The sequence below is a fragment of the Colius striatus genome, chromosome Z (assembly GCF_028858725.1).
Source record: "Colius striatus isolate bColStr4 chromosome Z, bColStr4.1.hap1, whole genome shotgun sequence".
NCBI lineage: Eukaryota > Metazoa > Chordata > Aves > Coliiformes > Coliidae > Colius > Colius striatus.
The window spans coordinates 68,009,404-68,032,992 of record NC_084790.1 but is presented as its reverse complement, the minus strand read 5'-3'; the positions used below and the strand labels follow the sequence as shown (position 1 = coordinate 68,032,992).

Here is a 23,589-nt window from a genome sequence, read left to right as displayed (position 1 = left end):
ACCAGCAAGGTAAAATATCTTTAATAAGTATGTGTCTAGATGTACCCTGCACCTCCAGCTGCTTCCTCTGGGATGTGCCATACACATGCAAAACCTTCCTTTATGGAGGAGGCCAAAAGAATTAGGTGAGCACACAGGGATAGGGGCGATGTGGGAAGGGAACTTTACCATCCTGAGCCACAGCAGGACTATGAATCTCACTGACCAGAGGGTGGGTCCTCTGCTGCTGGGCATTATGGCATGTGTGAGTATTGACATCCTATGCCTTCATTTCTGATGCCTTGATGATTTTACCTGGGCCAGGTTTTTTGGTAGAGGGAGAGTTGCCTGGGAGGCTTCTTTAAACAAAGAGCTGTCAGAAGCTGCCCCTGTAGATGACCAGGCAAGTGCCAGTCAATTCTAAGATAGACTCTGCAGCTGACCCAGGCCTGGCCAATTAGTGACTGAGGTAACAGCTCTGTGATTAATGTATTTGAGAAGGAGAAGTTGCTGCACAGTTGCTAAACTGCAGCAGCAGAGAGTGAGAATGTGAGAATATCTCTGCAAACACCAAGGTCGGTGGAGGAGAAGGAGGAGGGTCCTGAGGCCCTGAAAGACTCCCCTGTGACCTGTGGTGCAGCCCATGGTGAGGCGGCTGTGCCCCTGCAGTCCATGGAGGCCACTGAGTAGCAGAGATCCACTCGCAGCCCATGGAGGACCCCACGCCAGAGCGGGTGGATGCTTGAAGAAGGCTGTGATTCTGTGGGAAACCCACAATGGAGCAAGTTCCTGGCAGGACCTCGGAGTCTGTGGGGAGAGAGGAGCCCATGCCAGAGCAGGTTTCTTGTCAGGACTTGTGATCCTGTGAGGGACTCAGGCTGGAGCAGTTTGTCCCTGAAGGCTTGTTCTTCTGGTGGATGACCCACACTGGGGCAGGGTGTGAGGAACTGTCCCTGTGGGAGGCCCCATGCTGGAGCAGTCTGTGAGGAACTGTAGCCCATGGGAAGGACCCACTCTCGAGAAGTTCGTGAGGGCCTGTCACCCATGGGGAGGGACCTCACACTGTAGCAGTGGGAAGTATGAGGAGGCCTCTCCCTGAGAAGAAGCAGCAGCAAAGTCCATCTGTAACAAACCGAATGCAGCCCCCATCCCCTGCACTACTGCGGGGGAAGAAGGAGGCTCCTGGGGGGAGGCAGGGATGGGGGAGGTGTTTTAAGATTCAGTTTTATTTCTCATCTCCCTGTTCTGATGGTTGTTTAATAAAACCCTTTTCTCCTCAGGTTGAGTCTGGTTTTGCCCATGACACTAATTGCTGAGCAATCTCCCTGTCCTTGTGTCAACTCACAAACCTCTCCTTATATTTCTCTCTTCCCTTGTCCAGTTTAGGAGAGAGAGTGATATGATGATTTGGTGGGGACCTGGCACTTAGCCAGGGCTAAACCACCACAATTGCAAATTGTGTGCTTTGCCCTGGCTATGCTGAGCTCCTTGCTGAGTGGTGGCTACAGGAGAGCAGTTTCCAGCAAAGTGACCAGTCAGTTTTGCATTACAAGCAGTCTAACACAGAGTTAGAATGTGTTACTGGGTCTGCACATCACTACTTTCAGTGGGGAGAGCAGCTAAGCAGTGGTTGCTCAGCTGTAGTCCCGTCTCAGGCTCCTTTCCTGCATCCCAGAGGAGCTGTGGAACCAGCCGAGGGCACAGTTATTCTGAGCACTCAATCACATGGTCTCAGAAGCATCTTAAGCTCTGGCCAGCAACACAGCCAACAGCTTCACCTCAAAATAACACAGCTACCCAGGATCTCAACACAGCAAGACAGAGTCTCATCCAGCAGAGGAGAAAGGAGCTCTGGTACACAGCAAAAATGTCCGACAAAACCCCCTTCGAAACAGACATGCTGACGCTCACTCGATTCGTTATGGAGAAGGGACGCCGCGTTAAAGGAGCAACAGGGGAGCTGACGCAGCTGCTCAACTCCATGCTGACTGCCATAAAGGCCATTTCCTCTGCAGTCAGAAAGGCAGGCCTTGCCCACATGTGAGTCCTACCTAGCCATATGGGGAGGAAGAAGAGGTAGAGAGGCAGCTGGTTGCACAGAAAAGCTGGGGAGTGGGCAGGGATTCATTGGAAGTGTCTTTTTTAAGCTGAGTGACTGTAGGCATGAGGCCAGAGCCTGGACTATCGAGAGTGGGAAGCGGGAGATCTCTCTTTACAGAGAATTTTAATATTGGCTGCAAGATAGATATTTAAACTAACTGCTGGTGTGTAACATTCTACTCTAAAAATGTAAGTCAGAACTTCAGTGCACTGCTTACCTTGTCATCCCTTGTAAATGTTGATATCAATCTATTTTAAAATCTACTGAGAATTTGCAGAATATCACACCATGAAATTTTTAGTGAAGATTATTACACTGTAATATTTTCTGCTAACATCCAAGCCTAGTGCTGAGCTGTGCTAATCAGAACTTGGCTTATCATCTTGGGAAGCTGATGTTCTATCTGACTGCAGTCTAAGTAATGGTCTAAAGCAGCAGCCCTGCAAGAAATAACATACACTGCCATGTGTGAATGCATTTCTCCTTCCTCAAGTAGTATCAGGGTCAGAGGTGGGGAGTCTTAGAAGGTCCTATGTGAAAAACAACCTCACAATTTGGCATCTAGTGATCTCGTAAATGGAATAAAGAGTTGCCTTAGCAAAGCCTGGAATGAGCCAAGCTTTTCCCACAGACCCAGGTGAAACAGACATCATCGTCATTCTTTTAATGGTCACTTCAGAGAGCTGAAACCTCCTAATAAAATTATGCACTTAAAATATCCGAGTTTCATTATGTATTGAAAAATACCTTTCTGCACGTGCCTTTGTATGTACCCATGCATATATGCACAAAAAAAAAAAAAAAAAAAGGAGGAAATATATTTGTGTAAGAAAGACAACATTTTCCTTTTTTTTTTTCCCCAGGGAAAAAAGCATGCTGGGTTTTTTTGTACCTCCATCGATTCTTCAGTCAAAGCCCTCAGGGATCTTTACAAACCATTCAATGTCTCAGTACTATCACCCTCACTTTATAGGCATGGGCCATAACCTGTAGAGAGGACATTAACAGCAGCATTAGGCTTCTGTGCACTGTTAAACTATAGTTTGTACTTACTAGGAGATTTGCTTCCCTGACTTAGAGGAATAGTTGCTTTTATTTCATTTTATTTTTCTTTCAACATGCAACCTCTGAAGTATTTAATAAGTGGGGAGGTCATCTATTTGATAGGCCAGTGGTGGAATAGCCACCTAGCTGGTTGAACATATGACTATTGAGCTAGATGAATCTTCCCTTCGGAAAGAAAACTTCCACTATTTTAAGGAGAAAATGTCTATCAACAAAAACTTCAGGTGATGAACCAGAAATATCTGAAGTATCCAAACACACAAACAAGTAACTTGTACCATTCAAATTACTGCAACTAACCAAGAGATTTCAGAAATTTCCATGGCAAACTTTCAACCACAGTGACTGGCTTGTATCTGTCTGCATTTGTGAAGGTAGGGAGCTCTGATTTTTCTAGCCCCTTCAAACAGAAAACTGTGAAGTGAGTTATTTAACGTTAAAGAACTCAACACAAATTTTTAGCAATTTTGCCTTCCAAAATAAAAGAACTTTTTCTAAGCCATAGACTTGAGCTAGGAATGTGCCTGAAAATACATTAACTGGAGAATGGGTGCTTAGCGTGCTCTGAAAATCATAGTCCTTTTCACTGTTTCAAACTTGGCATCCCAAAACAGTGCCCCAAACTCAATATTTCCAAAAGGCTCAGGCAGCTTTGAGTAAGATGAAAGACCTATACGGCTCCCTATGGCTTGCTGCTGACCAACATCTGAGGGACTAATTAGTTGTCCCTTTTATCTTCCTCTTTTTTCCTTTCATAACAAAAATAATCTATCTATTGCCTGTGTGACTCCTAAGATTCCCATGCCATTCACATTAGGTCTAAGCAGTACTTTCTGAACTGGTAGTCTCAGAAACATATATACTACTATATATTACATCATTAGTATCCTGCTAAAATCAGGATAGGGAATGGAAGACTCACCCTACCCCAACTTAGGATCATCAAATAAAACAGGCTTTTCTCCTGAGATGCAGTGCAGCATGGGGAGTTTTAAGCTTCTGAGTGAGGTATCTGAGCACTGAATGAACAGAGATAAAGGACCACCAAGGAGCTCTGAGCAGCCAGCAACAGAAAATAATGCTGATGCTAGCTGCCTCTTCTCCTCCTTCAAAGCTGCTGCCAGCTGCTTCATGGGGCTGCTAGGGGTGCCTGGCTCCCACCGTCCAAGCCATGAGCTGTACTCCTGGTCTGGAGAACAAACAAACAGGAGCAAAAGGACTTGGGTAAAGTCCCAAAATGATGCCATAACCCTTTCTCATGTACGCTTTTCTTTTGAAGCAGCAGTCACCATATCCTAATGCACCTAAGCAGTTTAATTCAAAGGTCAGAGGCCTGGGAAGATGAAAGGAAGGGGGCCACGCTGACTTGTTTGGATTTTTTTCCTAAAAACCTGTAATGTTGGCCTCTCTGAGGTTTCCTGATATTTTCCCTTCTCTGTAGGTTTGGAATAGCTGGGACTGTGAACGTGACTGGTGATGAAGTGAAGAAGCTGGATGTATTATCCAACTCCCTGGTGATTAATATGCTCCAGTCCTCCTACAGCACCTGTGTCCTGGTCACAGAGGAGAACAAAGAGGCCATCATCACCCCGAAAGACAAGCGGGTCTGTGCAGCTCCTGCCTTCAGTAGGTTACCGGCTCGGGCAGCAGCAGGTGGCAGTCTTGGTTCGAGAATGAAACCCGTGCCTTGGCCCCTCCAAAGCCAGACCTTCCCGCGGGAATGCGGAACATGTGCACCATCGCTGCATTGTTTTGATTGAGAACTGTGGTGGATGGCATGGTTTCTAAAGCTAAAGGAGCTGCGGAGGGTAAAAATATTATTAAAGTTTTGTGACTGTAGGGAGAACAATTACTCTGGAGCTTGTTAACACCCTGCAGACTCCAGGTGTAAGTGTGCTATTACCTTCTCTGACTGCCGGTGTAGTGGTTTTGGATTACAGCAACAATTAGGTAAAATAAAATGAGAGGTTGGCAGAACAAGGTTTTACGTTAGACATCTAGAGGAAACACCTGACTGCTTCATCAGGCTTCCCCCAGGAGGGACTCCTATTGCAGCAAGATACTGATCATGCTGATGTAACCTAATCTTTCCCTGAGGTGTTTTCTCTCTGTCTTCTTACCCTCAAACCTCACATCACAGGCAAATCCTCTTCTTTGGAGCAAAATGAAACAAAGATAGACATATTTACTCACGGAAGATACTTGCTTCCAGAATGAGTCACTCCTTTTGTTTTCAAGCAATTTCTTGCATTGCTTGGCAGCAGAGGACTGCTCCTTCCTAATATCAGATTTTTGTGAGCAGAAACATACTCTCTTCTCCTTCCCTGGTAAGGCCCAACAGGGAATGAGTGTTGTGCTGTAGGGCCAGCTGGGTCAACAGTGCTCTGACTGTGTGAGGTGCACTTGTAAAGCTAAACATAGTCACAAAAACATGGATTTTGTCAAGAAAAGGGAAATAACAGTACAAGACTGCTTACCATTTAATGTTTCCTTTGTCACTTCTGTTTTAGGGTAAGTATGTGGTGTGCTTTGACCCCCTTGATGGCTCATCCAACATAGACTGCTTGGCACCAATAGGAACAATATTTGCTATCTACAAGAAGGTAAGAAGATGACTGAAGCACACATAGCACAATTTATTTGTTGAAAGCAAAATGTCTTGGTTATATCAGCTTGCTTAGTCTTTTTCTAGGTCTTTTAAGTGTCTTTAGCATCAACAGAGCCTTGAACATGAGATTCACATGTGCTAAAACACTGCCTAGATTCCCAGGAAAGGGACACTCAACCTCACAAAAGTGTTAGGTGGCAGGCACATAGATGCTTAAATAAAACCCTTACCATCAAACAGCTGGTTAGCCCCTTCAGTGATGCTTTACAGGAGCTTACAAATGAAGGTATTTGTCTTTCTGTGTCCTGAGTAAAAAGGGCTGATGGTCACAGCCTGGGCTGCATCATGGTTATAGTTGCCTCCCAGTGAGAGCTACCATATACCTGTTAGGACAGGAGTTTATAAGCATGCTAATGATGGAAGCCACCTGAGGCTGAAGGAGACAGTCACCTACAGCCACAGGGTTCTGTTAGTATGTCTGCTCCCATAGGGCTGCACAGACAGCAGCCATGAAGCCAATTAACAAGCATTAATTGAGTCATGCTGGGTCTTGTGATTTGATTGCTAATCTCCCAGCAGTTGGTGTTTTTCCTAAAGCCTGAGTGCACAGTCATATGACTATGGGAGACCCTCAGTCTTTACTATTTTGAAGTAACTTCTACAGTACTTGAGACTGCAAAGAAGTCTCTCCAGGCTCAGATGCTACACTTCAAATGCGTGAAGACATGTTTTCAAAGACTGCTCTCATATTTTAACTCATAATTTTCAGCTAGCTAGTCCTTGTTTTTCACATTTCTGGTAGGTGATACACAAATCATCACTGCTGAACACATGCATCTGCCAGAAAGTAGTTATGGCACAGTCTCAACAAGATCATAGTACAAGCTAAATGCTAATGTATGTCTGTCCACATTGTCAAAGGTCAGTCCAGACCCCTATATCAGAGATGTGGCCCAGACCAGAAAAAATTGAGATAATGCCTGACTATGGCTCTAGGAAAGAGCAGCCCAGGTATTGCCTCCAGTACCATCTACCACCTTGCTTTTTGCAGGGAAGAGAGCTTAGCTGTATGAATGCAGACCATGCCATGTGTCCTTATGGTAAGCAAAGGGGCTGCCACTCTTTTAATTTATCTCTCCAAAGACAGCCTAAGAGACTACAGCACCTCCTGATATTTGCAGTAGGCAATAGCTATGTTGTCCATCATTCTTAAAGGTGGTAAGCACCACCTTATAGACACTAAACAGTATTTTTCTATGTAGAGGTGTTGTGTTGTTACCCTATGTAAAAATAAAGGCAAGGCTCAGTGTAATCAATATAGTGTAACAGGTTAAAATACAGATTAGATTTCATTAGCATCTCCAACTCATCTGTTAATATATGTAAAGACTATGGAGTGCTCAGTCTTCCCTAGGATTCTGCTTCAGGACAGAAATGTTTGTTAAAGAACTCTTGTCATTCCCAAATGTTGACGTTTTAAATTATTTTTCCAATCCTTCTATATTTGTTGTTGTTGTTCTAATATATATTAACATGTTTGTTGTTAATAGTGTTTCTAAGTTAATGGTTGTCATGTGAGTAGATACCCTTCAGTGCTTCATAAAAAGAAAATGACATTGCTTTGTATAAATGCTTTATATCCACATGAAAACCCTGCTGCTAGGATGAAACACAGTTTGCTGATTACAAGAACAGCTCTTCAATATTTCCTGTAAAGTTAGAAACAATGTTGAATTTACAGACTTTCACTTATGTAATTCTTTCTATGAAAATGATAATTCAGAGGTGCATGTTAATTAACATGCCTTCCTCTCAGATAAGACCATTTCATAGCAGTGTTATTAAGTTTAACCAATATTAACTTCAAAATCTTTGAGATAATATAATAATACAAAGTGCTTTATTGATTGATACAGAAGGGTAATGTGAAAGGAATAAAAGTAAGATGCTTCCCTCCAACTAAGAATCATTTAAGAAAGAAAATATAATTTCAAGCCATTTAAGGTTCATGAACATCATTCTGGAATAGCTAAAACATTTTTCTTCCAAAGGATGACTCTTAGCACCTGTCTGATACTTGGTACCTTCCCATTCTCAGATGATTGCATGACTCATTTTCTCACTATGTCAGCACCTTATCTGCATTTCCAAAAGCACACTCTTCAGAACTGAAATATTTTACTCATTTTAAGGGGAAAAAAACAAAAAAAGGTCAACATTTTTTTGCTGCAAAGACTCGGCCAACACTTTTCAAATCTAGAAATGGTTCTCTGGCTGTTCCCAATCCAGAACCACCACCATGCTGATGGGTACAATTGCCTCCTGTCAGAAAAGCCCTGCATCAGTTTCTTAGAGAAAATTACTGGGAAATAAATGTAATCTCCAGTTTACTTAATTTTCCACCTGGCTTTAATTTCTGAAGCACAAGTGGTATTGTTAAAAAGACCAGAAACATCAGAAAAGTGAGGCTGAGGCAGAAGCCCTGCTGAATCAGCAAAAGCTGGAACAAGGAATAGGACCTTGACAGTCACTGCTGCTGAGGGACCCTCAGCTGCTGGATCAGCTGTTGGAGTGTTGGGATATGATGGCAATAAGTATTTTTTTCATTGCATTTTTCCCAATATTTCATGCCACTGACCTGAACCTACAAATCCCAGTTCATATTGCACATACATGCTATGAAAATCCACTGCTTTGTTTCATTCTGGTTTTAATTTGTAACTTTCCCTAGTGTCTCAGATGTATTTTGTTTCCTCTCCTTCATTGCCATGGGAACAACATCCTTCCCTCCATTTGGTCCTGCATGGAGGAGGTGTAAGAATTCAGGACAATGGCAAACATAACTCATGAAACATGAGACAAATGGAGAACTGGAAACCAAGTCCTTCTAGAGCTGCTCCCAGTGCTGATGAGAACTCACACATGTGATGTGAGGCATAACACATATGCAAAAATTTTAAAATACAGGTATCACCTGAGGGTACCCCTATAGCCAGAGTCTACAGACCTTGTTTCTTCTGCTTCACACCAACATGAAGCCAAAGGGAGGGGCTGTGTCAATGCTTGTCAGAAGTTCTCGGCAGTCACTCTGCCTGTTTCAGTTCTTTGCATAAAGACTTCTGAAGAGATTTCACTACTGTCATCTCACAGTCAAAACAGAATAGAAAGGAAACCCATCTGTGCATCAAAAAGAAGTGAAAATATTCAGCAATGCTAGCAGAATCTGAGGGCCAGCTTGACTGCCTGGTTTGTTTCACAGCACATGGTACTTGGTGGGACAAAGCCCCTGCAATCCTAACAATGAAATATCAGCTGATCTCTAGGGGAGTTTTATGTTCTGACAAGCTCTGCAAAATGTTTGTTCAACTGTGAACTTTTTCCTTTTGTTTTGGAAGCTGGCTCTTGGAAACACAATTGTCAGTGAGGATAAAAAAACAAGTGAATACTGTCCAACTGCCCACCTCCCAAGAGAGGGGTTCCTCTGTTTTTTTCAGAATAGTCAACAAATACATGGTTTCTTGGACACGTAAATATAGAAAATGCATTTAAGAGATAGGATTGGAAAGCTCACCTCAAAGAAATACTTTCTAAATCAATACCGTATGTAACCAGCTGCTATGTGTATTGCATATACACCATGCTCTATAAACCAAATCTCTTTACTGTATTTATGCAAAATTAATTTTAATTTAATGAAGACGGTGTACAAAAAGATAGAAGAATCATCATATGTTTGCAACTAGTTATGTAAATATGTGTTTAATTCTGCATTTAATGTTGCAAATAATTAGTCCACCATAGAGAACCGTTGCTTTTGATGCTGAGATGTATGTGTCATGCAAATGTATTTTTGAAAGAGAAGATTGTATGTAGGATTAACAATAGTTGGTTCTGTAAAGGATTGTTTAGCAAAGGATCATCCATTAACAGCCAATATTCAAAGCTCTGGAATACACAAGCATGGGTTTTGACTTCATTATATGCGTTTTAACCTCTCTGAATAAGCAGCTTGACATAAAGTAATTCCGTAGAGACTGCATACCAGATGTATTTGTACATGTGATATTTCAGCTCCCATGAACAGTTGGTTGGCAATGGGATTTTTTTTAAAAAAACAGAATAAATCATAATAATTATTTTTTTTTAGCAAAATACAGCTAAAAATTGTGAAATTAACAAAATTAACACAATCTTCAGCTGAAAATGAAAACAGTTCGATATGGAATTGCTGTCTTCATGTGCCACGAAAGGTGTAGATTTGGTGTCTCACATCTCAGTTTTCCTCTAGATGTTGGCATACAACAATGAACAGACTTCCCAGGTTCTCTAGCCTTCCAACTTGCTAGGACCTTGTGATAGGCACCATGAGAGTTCCTTACCATAGGACACATCAGAGAATTCTTCTGTTGGAGAAAAGCTGTTTTTGTTTGGAAAACATCTGTGGAAAGCATTCTCAATACTTTATTTCCTACACAAATCAGTCTACACTCATTTTAATTTTTTTAACTGGATATTTTGCACTAGACCTGCTGTTTCTATTTATCTTCTGGTCAATGTAATTAAACCCATGCAATCACTGACAAATTGAGTTTGGAATAATATAATGCAAAAACAGGACTCAAATAAAGGATCTGAGGGGCTTCTAATTTTAATTCCTCATAACTCACCATCAAAACATTACAGAAGACCCACCATAACCAACAAGCTTTGAAAGAAATATTAATATCAAGCATTTCCTACCCATTTAGTGGTTCCAGAGGTGAAGGCTGAAGACAGCTTTCCCAAGTTCTCATGCCTGTTCTCCTTTCAAGTTAAAGTCTTGTAAGCTGTGGCTGATGCACACGTCTGGAACTGGCTGGAAATATTTGTACCACATCTGCTTGAGCTATTGCTGTTCAGTGATAACCAAAGTGACTAATCAAAGTACAAGTGTCAGAAATTGATTTAAAACCTGAAGTAAAATGCTACATGATTATTTTATGTATAGATGCATTTCTGCACACATTACATATGTAAATGCATTTGTTATTTCATATATGATATGGACATTCATATCACTTCAGTTACCTGTCTCTTCATCAACAGAGACCAACGAACAATCTTGGCTCCATCTAGCCTTTGAAATTCAGCATTACTGGAAGCTATTTGACTGTAGTGTTATTTACTGTGTTCACCTGTCAGGTATTTCTTCTGCCAGATGTCAGGATGATGGCTTATGTTTGCATTTACAGAAAACAGTTCATCTGTTCTGTCTCAGATTTCTGATGATCTTGAATTAATAGACTGGGCTGATAATGCTAAGGTATCAGTTCTGTTGCAGGTGTCATATTGATTGCATGACATGTATGAAATAACAAACTCTCAACATCCTGTCCCAGTGTGTACCTGTACTTGAACCAAACTTGCCCTGAACAAGTAGGAACAGCATCTAACTTGGTTGTCTGAAAGAGCTGCATAATCACGAAAATTAGATCCGCTCCATGTTACTATTGAAGTGCTGTTTTTGTTGTTTCTCATAAGTATTCAGTCTTCAGTTCTATGGTAATTTTTCCTCAGGAAACAGACAGTGAGCCCTCTGAAAAAGATGCTTTGCAACCCGGACGCAATATTGTTGCTGCAGGCTATGCTTTGTATGGCAGCGCTACGCTGGTCGCCCTCTCCACAGGACAAGGAGTAGACTGCTTCATGCTTGATCCGGTACAGCCATGGTTTTAATCATATTGCCACTATCTTTTAGTGCTTTCCTGTTCTTGGGTTTACACAATTTTTAATACTTCTGTCTGACTACACGATTCTTTTTTTCAACCATGTCCTGGAGCATCCTCCCTCCACCATACAAGTTATTTAATAATACATGTGTATGGTGGTTGCAATAGCTCTATTGTTTTGTTGGGTTTTTTTAAGCTCAGTGAAAGAAAGTTCATGTTAAATAGCATTTGAGATCCTGTCCATTTGAAGCAGATTGTGCATTTGCACAAACACTTAAGAAAATTTACTCTGAACAGTGTCTTTGCCTCCACTTAAAGGACTTCTGCTTTTTTTCTTCTTCTTGCTGTTTCTATCTGTAGAAGAACCTCAGCATATTCAGTGTTTAGAATGGGGCAAGGACGATTTTTTGACACAGTTCATGCAGGGTGATATCATAGAATCATAGAATGGTAGGGGTTGGAAGAGACCTTTAGAGATCAACTAAACCTCCAACTCCCCTACAGAAACAGGTTCATCTGGATCCAGTCACATAGGAACACATCCAGGTGGGTCTTGAAGACCTCCAAGGAAGGAGACTCCACAATGTCCCTGGGCAGCCTGTTCCACTGCTCCATCACCCTCACAGTGAAATAGTTTTTTCTTATATTTAAATGGAACTTTTTGTGTTCCAGCTTCATCCCATTACCCCTTGTCCTGTTGCTAGATACCATCAAAAAAAAGGATGTCCCAGCCTCATGACATCCACCCTTTAGATATTTGTAAATGTTAATAAGATCCTCCCTCAGTCTCCTCTTCTCCAGACTGAACAGCCCCAGTTCCCACAGCCTTTCCTCATAAGGAAGATGTTCCAGTCCCCTGATCATCTTGGTGGCCCTGCGCTGGACTCTCTCCTGAAGTTCTCTGTCCCTCTTGAGCTGAGGAGCCCAGAACTGGACACAGGAATCCAGATGAGGCCTCACTAGGGTAGAGTAGAGAGGGAGAAGAACGTCCCTTGACCTGCTGGCCACACTCCAATCCAATCTCCTGAATGCAATTCAGGTTTATGACTAAGTCCTCTGAGCATATCTAAAAACTTGCAAAGCCATACTCATCAGCTGGACACGTGCTGCCCCTTGGTGTCCAGCCCAAGACCCCAGCAAATGTTGGTGGAGGAATGAAGGAAAGAGATTCCTCAGTTGAGAAACCAGCATTAGATATGGACAATAGCATAGGAGGGGATTTTTTGCTAAAAGAATGAATTATTACCATAACCCCATTTTAGAATTAATAAATTGGCTCTCTCCAAATGGGAAGAACTGGGAGCTGAACTGCTCTGAAGGTGGGAGTCGCACTCAAACTGCAGACAGCAGCACCTGGAGGTAGCTGACTGCATTCACTTTAAGTGATACAGACAAGACAGTAAAGAAGAGTTCAAAAATCAGAAGGCACTGTTATGTGTTAATTTGTAACCATTTTATATATGGACAGAGATACAAGATCCATCTGCTTTCAGGACTGAGTGGTGTTCTTTTGATATATTAACCACTGCAGTCAAATTACTTTTTGTTTATAGTACCAATGTGATAAGTTTTCGTGAGCTTTACACAGATTCTGTCTTTTCTGCCCTGTCTGAAGTACTGTGAAGTTATATTCAAGGCTACTGCTGAAAGGACCAAGCTATGCTAACATTTATGCCATCTCTAGTATGACAACTGTTACAGAAAGTCAACATTTTCTGCTTCTTGCTAATAGCTGGTCTATCCTGTTCCAATGTAGGGTCTTGGTGAATTTATTTTGGTGGACAGAGATGTTAAAATCAAGAAGAAAGGGAAAATATACAGTCTCAATGAAGGTTATGCAAAGTATTTTGATCCTGCAATGACAGAGTATTTACAAAAGAAGAAATTCCCTGAGGTAAGAAAATATTAGCACTGAACCCAATGTACTGTGTAAGGCAAGCACTGCATTCCAGCAGTCCTGGCCAATGGGAAAGAATTTTAAAGCCTCATCAAGTTCAGCCCTGTATAACACTTTCATGCCATCAGGTCCATTTTGGGTATGTGTCTGTTGCTTTTCCTTTTTTTTTTTCCTGCCCTGATATCTTTTATAACTTCAGACTTCCAAGTGGAGGACAATGTGCTGTAGATGAAGGACCAGGTTTTTCAACAAATCTCTGAATCTGTGCCAGCAAAATGTGAGAATACCCTTGTTTCTAGCTTATCTGAATAGGCAGCTCAGTTAAATATGCAGCTGGGCATTTATGACTAGATTCCATGTAATGACCAGAAGGTGCTTGCAGTGATCTGGGTGGCATGACCTTCTCCTTCCTGTATATGCTTGCATCTGAGAAATGCAGTATCATTCTTGCACTGTCTACTTGCATCACAGGGAACACAAACCACTTCACAGGTTGAAAAAAAATCAACTAGCATGAGGCACAATTTCATTATATTCTGTTGTTATCTCTGAGAGATAAAGTTGAAAGTATCCCATGTTTGATGAACTTCCCTGTGTGGACATTACAGCTCTGTATGGCCTCTGGTCAATGCTAGGAAGACAACACAAGCTTTCAATGTGAAAAGCTAGAAGCTCTCAAGAAAGTGTGGCTCTGTGACCAGTAAGTCGTAATGAAATATAGTGGAATGGTTCAGGGCTGAGTGTGGCCAGGAAACTAGTTTTAATGTTCTTCTTAGTTTTTTGGTGTTTTTTTAAGGAAAATTAAAAAGCCATAAGATTATTTTTTAAGCTATTAGTTGTCAAGAATACTTTTACAAGTTTCATGTAAAATCAATGTATTCAGCATAAAACTTCGGGATGCTGTAAAAGGGAAACGTAACAAGTAAGGGTTTAAACCATAGTCTTATCAGAAGTTGCTTCTGAGCCAAAAATCTGAATTTACTACATTGAATATAGCTGCTGTGCTGACCTCTTATCAAAGCCTCTTTTCCATATTACCCACATTATAGCTACAGAGAGTGTCAAGTGACAGAATTTAAAATATATTAATTTTGAATATTTGAGTTTATTTTGAAATTCAAAGATCTGCTTTCAGCCCAGCTGTTAGAGAAGTAGAAGCCCAAAACACAACTTTCATACTTTCTGAAAACTAATCCAGCTGGGAAAGAGGAGATCTGTGCTTCTCATTCTGCTCATGTTATGCTGAACTATGCATTGAGAAAAAGGCACTAACATCAGATTTGTTGATTTGTGTTACTGCAAACCATACAAGTGTAATTTAAAGTAGAACTCTCAAACAAATAGTCAGCCCTGGACAACTACAAAAAGACCAAAGAGATTCCAAACTTGGTGGAAATACCAGACAGGTATTTCACCATAGGCTCAAGGAGGACAATTTTATCTTGTGATTCACTAACACCTTTGATTAGGACATACAGGAAAGACTTCATTTGCAAACATGATTTTCTCTCCATTCTGTGCTTCATTTCAGAGAAACCCATTGAAAGTATTGTTGCACTACTACAAGAGAACATGGTAGAAAGCTTTTGTGCTACATTAAAGCAAGCAACACAGTAGTGCATGGGTTATTTGGGGCAGTGGAAGCCTCTTCCTTCAAGGGTGCTGAGCATGCACATCACTTTGCTGCCCTGAGACACTGGGTTTCCTGCATGAAAAGAGCCAAGACACCAATGCTACGGACACAAAGCACAAGGAAGTGCTCTGCCTATCTGAAAGCTTCTTAAGAACATGAGTTTTGGAAAGAGCATAACTCACTTGATTTAAAAAGGACATTATATTTGCACTGTCAAAAGACAAGAAAGAGTCAGTAGAATAAAGGAGTGAGAAAGTGACTTTGATCGTATTGTGAAGAAAAAGTCATAGGACATGCCTGTTTGTTATAAGCCGTTTTCGTTCCTCTGGGGTAAACAAAGCAAAACAGTGGAAAGGGTGACCCTAAGAGGAGTCACAAGTTTACTCAGACATCATGGGTGCTGACCAAGGGAATATAAGGTTCTCTAAATCTTTCATTAGCACCAGCCAAAAAGGTGCAAAGTTCTTACTGGGCAAACACACAGCTTGGCATTCCTCAGAACTCAAATGAATCTCTCTAGCATTCATGGTCTGTTATTTTGCTTGGGAAGAAAGCCCAGGCTATTTGCCAACATGCATGCAACATCTATTAACTTTCTCATCTGTAACAAAAATGCATGAATGGTCAAACTGGAGAAACAAGTAGTAACATTTCTAGAAATTAAAAGTACTATTTATTCCTCCCATGCAGGTAGCTGGATGCTAAGGGAAATGAAAATTGTATTTCAGTCGGTGGTTCAAGGGGTACCTGTACCAGAATGGAGGAATTTCTCTTCTGTATTTTTCTCGGTATAGTGTCAGCACTGTTTCCAGCTGGTGAATTTCTGTCAGTGTAAGAAACAACTAAAAGTCAGAGGCATCTTATCAGCTTCACATAACATTGCTCATGTACATATAAATTGCGTAAATTACTTCCATCTGAACAGGGAATCCAGCATGTCCCAAATGTATCTGATAATTTGAACACAGGTGTCTCAGCTGTGCAGCTCATGGTCAGCACACTTTACACATGTGGACTGCAGACTTCCTATATGATAATGTCATAGAAGCAGTCCTCAGCAGTCTCTTTGAGAGCCTGCTCATGGTCGATACATTATAATTTTTCTTAATGTGTAACAAACTTTTCTTAAGACTTGCTGCATAACCTTCTGAAATCATGAAAGAAAGCTCTTCCTTTTAATGTATTTTTAAAGCTAATTTTAGACTGTAATCACATCTTTCCCTGAAAATTGTCTTTTTGGAAACTGCAAACTTGCTTTGGTCTCTCTTGAACACCTTCTAAAGTGTTTCTGACTTGGGATTTTTACAGTTGCAAAGGTAGACGTGTGCACAGCTGTGAGACTGAGAAACTATCATTTTAAATCTAAATATGTAATTATTTGAGGGTAAGCTATGAAAAATAAGGGATCAAATACTTTAAAGTATTTTCAGTTATGCCTGGAACTAACAAGGCCAGGTTTAAACAAAACAAAATATAACAGCTTCAGGCTGCATCAGATCTGAACTGTTTTCATCTGGACTAGAGTCAATTTTCTTCCTAGTAACTGGCACAGGGCTGTGTTTTGGTTTACTCTTGAGAGAATGTTGGTAACACAGGGATGTCTGGTTACTGCTGAGCAGTGCTCACACAGTGTCAGGGCCTTTTCCTCTTCTCACCCTACCTGGCCAGCCAGCGGGCTGGGGGACATCAGGAGCTGGGAGGAAGCACGGCCAGGACAGCTGACCTGAAGAGGCCAAAGGGCTATCCCATACTATAGAACATTATTCCCAATATAGAAACTGGGGGGAGCTGGCAGGGAGAGGCCAAGCACTGCTCGGGCAACAGTTTTTTCCTTGGGTTTTGCTTCTCTCTTTTTCCTATATTCCTCTTAATTTCAACTATAACTATTACTATATTTTATTATAATTATTGTTATTACACTTTATTTTATTTTCGTTATTACATTTTTTTTACCTCAACCATTTAGTTTTGTTTTCTTTCCTAATTCTCCTCCTCACTCTACAGGAGCTGGGTAAGTGAGCAAGCAGCTGTGTCGTGTTTAGTTGCTGGCTGGGGTTAAGCCATGACATCATCATATCCTTCACACTTTGTAGTGTTTTTGTCTGCACATTCAATAGTTGTACTAAAGGTGTGCAAGAGGAAAGAACTGTGGAAAAAGGCACAAGCACAGTTGAACAAGGGTTATGACCTAAGCTGGGTTGGTTTTCTGTTCCAATTTTACTACCAGCTGTACAAAATAGACAAATCTTACATTGAGTGGCTTAGGACTTAACTTCCTAGTGTTGTGTTGCAATATGTTATGTAATTTCAGGAGAATCTCTTCCCATTTTTAAAGAGATTAAATACAAAAACTTGACAGTTGCATAAAACTGTTTGGAAAAATGATTACAGAATAGAATGATGTTTCTATCTACATTTTTTCCTTCTACTTGTGGATGTTTTTTCTCCCAGTCAATCTCATGATTTTGCTGGGATGGGTGACTAACTTGTGATGTCTCAAGGTCTTGGAGCTGGCATTGCTGAACAAGTTCTCTATGTCATCCCCTGGATCTATTATCAGCACAAGGCAAGCTTTGTAGAACGATCTTTCATTAGATAACTGATCCAGGCAGAAAAAAAACCATTCAGCAGTCTTCTAAAACTTTCAGCACTGCAATACACAAATACGTATGTGTATTAAATGTGCATGAAGTCCCAGTCCGTAGTAATTTTATAGGAGGCACAAATTCCTCCTCTGACACATTGAAGACAAAGTGAGAGATATTAAGAGACAAACAGACTTCTCAGCATAGTAGCTTTCCTTCAGTTTACACTTGTCTTATGTATTTTCCCTTAAAAAAAGTAAAGTGACGCATTGCTTTGGTTGGATGAAGCTTATTCGGTGTATGTTACTTCTGTTGTGCAAGACACTGTGCTTGTCTTCCGTATTTCCTACCTTACCATTTTTATGACCAACAAAGCTGAAACTGATCTGAATACTTCTCTGCTCTCACTAGGACAACCTTTCCTTCATAGAATCATAGAATGGAAGGAGTTGGAAGGGACCTTTATTGTTTCTAAGCTGAGAGCAACAATAACCACATTCATGAATAATTTGCTATCTCCTGAATTAAACTACAGAATTAATGCTATGACCAATTTTATAACTGGAAAAATAAGTTAGAAGGCAAGAGTTGGAGTCCCCTGGAACGTATAGTGAAAAGTGACATCTGTTCTCATATCCTGGCTTAGGAACCAGTGAAGTATCAGTAATCAAATGAGTATCTTGTTCTGATAACATAAGGAAGTTCTCATCCACTGCTTGCAGGCCTTGCTTTTTCGCAGGCTGTGGGCTGATGTCAAATTTCTCACTCATACAACAGGAAACCTGGTTTCCATACTGTGATGGCTGCTCTTTAAAGTGCTTATTTCAGAAGCTGGTAGCTGGTCACTGTATCTTACAAAAGGCTAAGCCTCAGGCTCGTTTAGGCATCTACAGTGCCCATATGCAGCCATTGATTTCAGCACCTTTCGTCCCTATTTCGTAACAAAATTACACTTTGCTGTGCTATTAGTTGTCTAGCCTGGTAGATATAATGATTTGTGTTTTTCAGGATGGCAGTTCCCCATATGGTGCAAGATACGTGGGCTCCATGGTAGCTGATGTGCACCGCACATTGATGTACGGTGGGATCTTCATGTATCCTGCTAATCAGAAGAGTCCTAAAGGAAAGGTAAATCATTTGACTTACTCTCTGGTGAGGTCAACCTAATACCTCTGGTTTTCTCAGAGATGTAAAGGAATAGGTTAGCTATATAAACAGATAACAAGTTTCTACCCTTGGAGAGAATTATTGCTGGATATGATGGTCAGCAATTGAACTTAGGCAAAAAATACAAGCAATTGCTGTTTTAGGTCAGAATTTTTCCCATATAACAGAATCACGGAATCTTAAGGGTTGGAAGAGACCTCAGAAGATATCTAGTCTAACTCCCCTGCCAGAGCAGGGCCACCTAGAGTAGGTCACATAGGAACTCGTCCAGGTGGATTCTGAATGTCTCCAGAGAAGGAAACATTCTGATGCTCCCTCACCCTCACTACAAACAACTCAAATGGTTTTCACTGCAACCAAGGGCTTTATTTTTTCTGAAGAGAAATATTTTGTGGCCATAGAAACAAGTTGCGGTAACTACACACAGATACTGGCAAGTATAGTCCAGGTGGGATACACTGAACTCCAGACAGGGCTTTGTCCAATGTTAGATAACTGAGTTTGCCTACCTAATGTTTACCGACTTTACTATCACCAGCCCTGCAAACACAAGCTTCAACTAACTGATCTGGAAAAATTCTTGTCATTGGAAGATGAGCTTCATGCATGTTGAGATCAGTATTCTGGGAGTACGTATCTTCCATCTGGACACCTGTACAAAGCACACCATGACTTAATGCAGTGCAATGCAATGCAGTGACTCCCTGAACCTGCTGGGCCACAGACCATAGTCAGCCTCAAGTTTTCTCCCACGGGATCAGATGCCCTTATTACTAAATTTCTAAACAAATACATTTTAAAAGAGATCTGGTTATAGGGCTTATCTGTGGACCAACAGTGAGCTGCAGGTCATCCTTAGGAAACACGTAATAGACTAGTTATGGTGTAGTGATCCCAAGACTTTCTTCTTTCCCGGTTAATGCCATAGTTAAAATTTTCTATTCAAATGTTTTTTTATCCTTAGCTGGTATGTGCAGGAATCTGCCATCATAAAGCTACTTGCCCCATCTCACACACTGGCATCAGAACATCCTGATGTCTACCATTCTTTAGTCACAGAGGACTACTGGTGCCACCCTGGTGGACATGCATTTATCTTAGTAACAGCAGATCCAAGTGGTCTGTGAAATGAGAACAGGAATAGAACTCTTCAGAATACCCAATAGAAAATGTCTGCATGGTTTTCCAGGCACATTTAATTTAAATATTTTATATAGTACCCCACAAAAAAAAATCCAGCACAACCATCAAATAAAAACACCCCAAGAAACAGTGAGAATCTGTTCATGTATCAGAGCAAGTGACAAAATTTGCTGTATGTAAGAGAAGTGAGTTTGCTGACTGGTCTCTTCAAATTACACTTTTTGTTTTGAAATCTGTGTTAAATCATTGTTGAAGACAAAAGTTAAGAACAGGACAAAAGAACAAATGTACAGACTACTTAATTTTATAGAAACTGAGATTTCCACATGAGTTAGCCTACATGGAATAATGGATCGATCTGGCTTGCACTACCATTACAAATAAGAGACAGTAATTAATCATAGAATGGCAGGGGTTGGAAGGGACATTTAGAGATCATCTAGTCCAATCCCCCTGCAGAAGCAGGTTCACCTAGATCAGGTCACATAGGAACATGTCCAGGCGGGTCTTGAAGACCTCCAAGGAAGGAGATTCCACAACCTCCTTGGGAAGCCTGTGTCAGGGCTCTGTCACCCGCACAGTAAAATAGCTTTTTCTTATATTTAAGTGGAACTTTTTGTGCTCCAGCTTCATCCCATTACCCCTTGTCCTGTTGCTAGATATCATCAAAAAAAGGGATGTCCCAACCTCCTGACACCTGTCCTTTAGATATGTATAAATGTTAATAAGATCCTCCCTCAGTCTCCTCTTCTCTAGACTGAACAGTCCCAGTTCCCGCAGCCTTTCCTCATAAGGAAGATGTTCCAGTCCCCTGATCATCTTGGTGGCCCTGCGCTGGACTCTCTCCAGAAGTTCTCTGTCCCTTTGTTGCTGGGGAGCCCAGAACTAGACACAGTAATCCAAGATGATGCCTCACCAGGGCAGAGGAGATGGGAATCAGAACATCCCTTGACCTGGTGGCCACACACTTCTTGATGCATCACAGGATGCCATTGGCCTTTTTGGCCACAAGGGCACATTGCACTCCCAGGTCTCTCTCCGCAGAGCTGCTCTCCAGCAGGTCAATGCCCAGCCTGTCTTGGTGCATGGAGTTGTTCCTTCCCAGGTTCAGGACTCTGTACTTGTCCTTGTTGAACCTCATGAGGTTCCTCTCTGCCCAACTCTCAAACTGGTCGAGATTCCGCTGAATGGCAGCACAGTGAAAGAGCTAAAACTGTACGAATAACTTTTTTTTTTTCTTTCCTTCTCAGAGTGTAGGTGTATACATTTCTTTTCACATAAGGCTCTTGTTGGAAAGATAATGCCTTTGTGGCAGGTGCCCAGATAACTATTTGCCTGAAGGACAGTTTATGCACTTTGATAGAGAGCTGAGAGGAACCAAATGTCACTGGAATTGATCCAGAGGCTTTAGAACAAATGTAAATGATGTGCACGGACGCTCTATATAGAGATCCTTCTTTAAGTTAGAGTGCGAATAAAATGCTCAATAAGCACTGCTAAATCGGCAACAAATAAATCCTCTTTTCAAATCAGAGGTGTTAAATAATATTTGTTGTGAACTTCAGGCTCATAGTTCTCCATGGGGTCCATCTGGAGACCCTAAATGTAATTGCACTCCTACCTGAAGGAAAACTGCTTTCCCTGTGTAGTCACAGTTAAGCATTAAGAAAATCAACACACGGTTCCAGAGCTGTACCTCTGCAGATTTCTGGCTCATGAATTCATGCACTAAGGGGAACAACAAAGGCTGTTGGTGCTGTGTTCAGATTTAAAATGGAGTCTTGTACCAGAAGCAGCATTTCAGTAGACTTTAAAGATAAGAATGAATGTAGTATGTGCTATTTGGGATGTATCATGGGTTTATTACAAATAAGGAAGGGAAAAATGGGTAGTAAAGTCTGACCCATTTGTCTCTATATACAGTTGCATTCTGTCACACTTCCTTTTCCCCAGAAAATATTCTCTCATTTGCACAGATAAAAAGTCCTTTAAATATGTACTAATATTGTCATACAGGAGCACTTCATAAATCATCAAAGATTCAACTAAACCTACAGAAATGATGTCTTGTAGAAAATAGACAGCCATGTATGTTCTTTTAAACACAGAAACTTCTGGTATATGTCTCAAATTTGCATTTCATCAGAACACAGGCAGTTCATACCAAAAGGAAACAATTTAATAATTACTGCAGTTACTTCTGAGAACAGAGTCACTATGTGGATGAGTTCAGGATACAAATATCTATTCACGTTTCTGAAGAGAAGCAATCAAATCCTGAAATTTGAAACTGAGAGTATCAAGTTTCAAACTCCAAAATATCCTGACCAAACACAACGGGATTACCCCACGCTTTGAGGCAACAAAGCCTGTAAATGAGAAGAGATTTTGGCTTTTCTTTCCTGTACTGTTAACTTGGCTGGCGTAAGTGCTTTGCTGATGTTTTTAGGCCTAACAGCTTCTTTTGACTTTTTTTTACATAATACAGTTTCAGTGGCGCTACACATCTGTATGTCAGCTTGGAAATGATCCTGGTGATGCCTGGATGCCACATCAGGACGCTCTTTTTTTTGAAACAGAATCTGTTAAGGGAGGTGAAAAAAGGAGAAGGAAGAAGGAGGGGCTGATTGAGAGACTTTCTTGCTTAGGTCAATTGATGTTTGGCACAAAATGTTCTAAAATTAGAAAAGGAAGGTTAGATTCTGGTAAGCCCTTTGGTGTATTTTCCCCTAAAGGCAATCACGTGTTATTTCTTTCGTTCCAGCTCCGACTTCTCTATGAGTGCAACCCTATGGCTTTCATCATTGAGCAGGCAGGTGGGATGGCGACTACAGGGACTGGGGCAGTGCTGGATGTGAAACCTGAGAGTATTCACCAGAGAGTTCCTCTTATCCTCGGTTCCACAGAAGACGTGCAAGAATACCTTAACTGTGTACAGAAGCACCAGAAGAGCAGCTAAAGGCTCTTCCACATCAGACCGTGCACATCCATCTTCAGTCTACAGGAAAAGCCACAGCTTTCAAGATAATGGTTTCTAGCAATTAGCACCCATGTCTCAGGGAAAATCCCACCTGGTGAGAACAAGAAAAATAGCAAGAATGGCTGAGGAAAAAACAAATATTTCATTTCTCCTAGCAAACAAATGTAAAAACCTTTAAATCTGATTTATGCAGTGCTAATTTAGAGACAGAGGCCTGACTATTAAACAGCAGTGACTTACTTTATACAGTATTTACAAAGGGAAGTGGATTGTGTCAGTACCCCCATTTGATCTGAAGCCTTACATTTAACGTTACATGGTTGGCATTGTTTGAGACAGGATTTTCACATCAATATTCGCAATGCCATTATCTGGATTTTCTGTCAGAGGGTTTGTTGCAGGTGCTGTTTATCTTCACAGCCCTGAGAAGACCAAAAAGTTCATCCTGTCTGAAACAGTGTTTTTAAGCATGAGATTATATGTCCAGTAATTAATAAAGATGAAAAGGCTGCAATGTTCCCCAGGTGTTTCAGTCAGTTCTCATAAGAAATGGAAGATGCCTTGTGATATTTGCAGACAGGTAACCTGCAACATCACAAACTACAGTAAACCGTAGCTATGGGTGTGACACTCAAATCATGCCAATTTGTTCTTTTTCTCTTCTCCTTTGCACCAGATGACCCATAGCCACAAAGTAATGGTTACGCATCCATTGTCCTTTAT

At 41.1% G+C, this 23,589-nt stretch overlaps 1 protein-coding gene across 1 annotated transcript; it reads left to right on the top strand.

The window, feature by feature from the left end:
• Window positions 1-1,846: 1,846 nt before the first annotated feature.
• On the top strand, window positions 1,847-22,845 carry LOC104561518 (fructose-1,6-bisphosphatase isozyme 2). The gene is made up of 7 exons (XM_010207219.2): window positions 1,847-2,019; window positions 4,587-4,749; window positions 5,656-5,748; window positions 11,310-11,450; window positions 13,218-13,355; window positions 18,585-18,704; window positions 22,651-22,845. Exons 1-7 carry the CDS (start codon window positions 1,847-1,849, stop codon window positions 22,843-22,845), a joined length of 1,023 nt encoding a protein of 340 aa, XP_010205521.2.
• The last annotated feature ends 744 nt before the right edge of the window (window positions 22,846-23,589 follow it).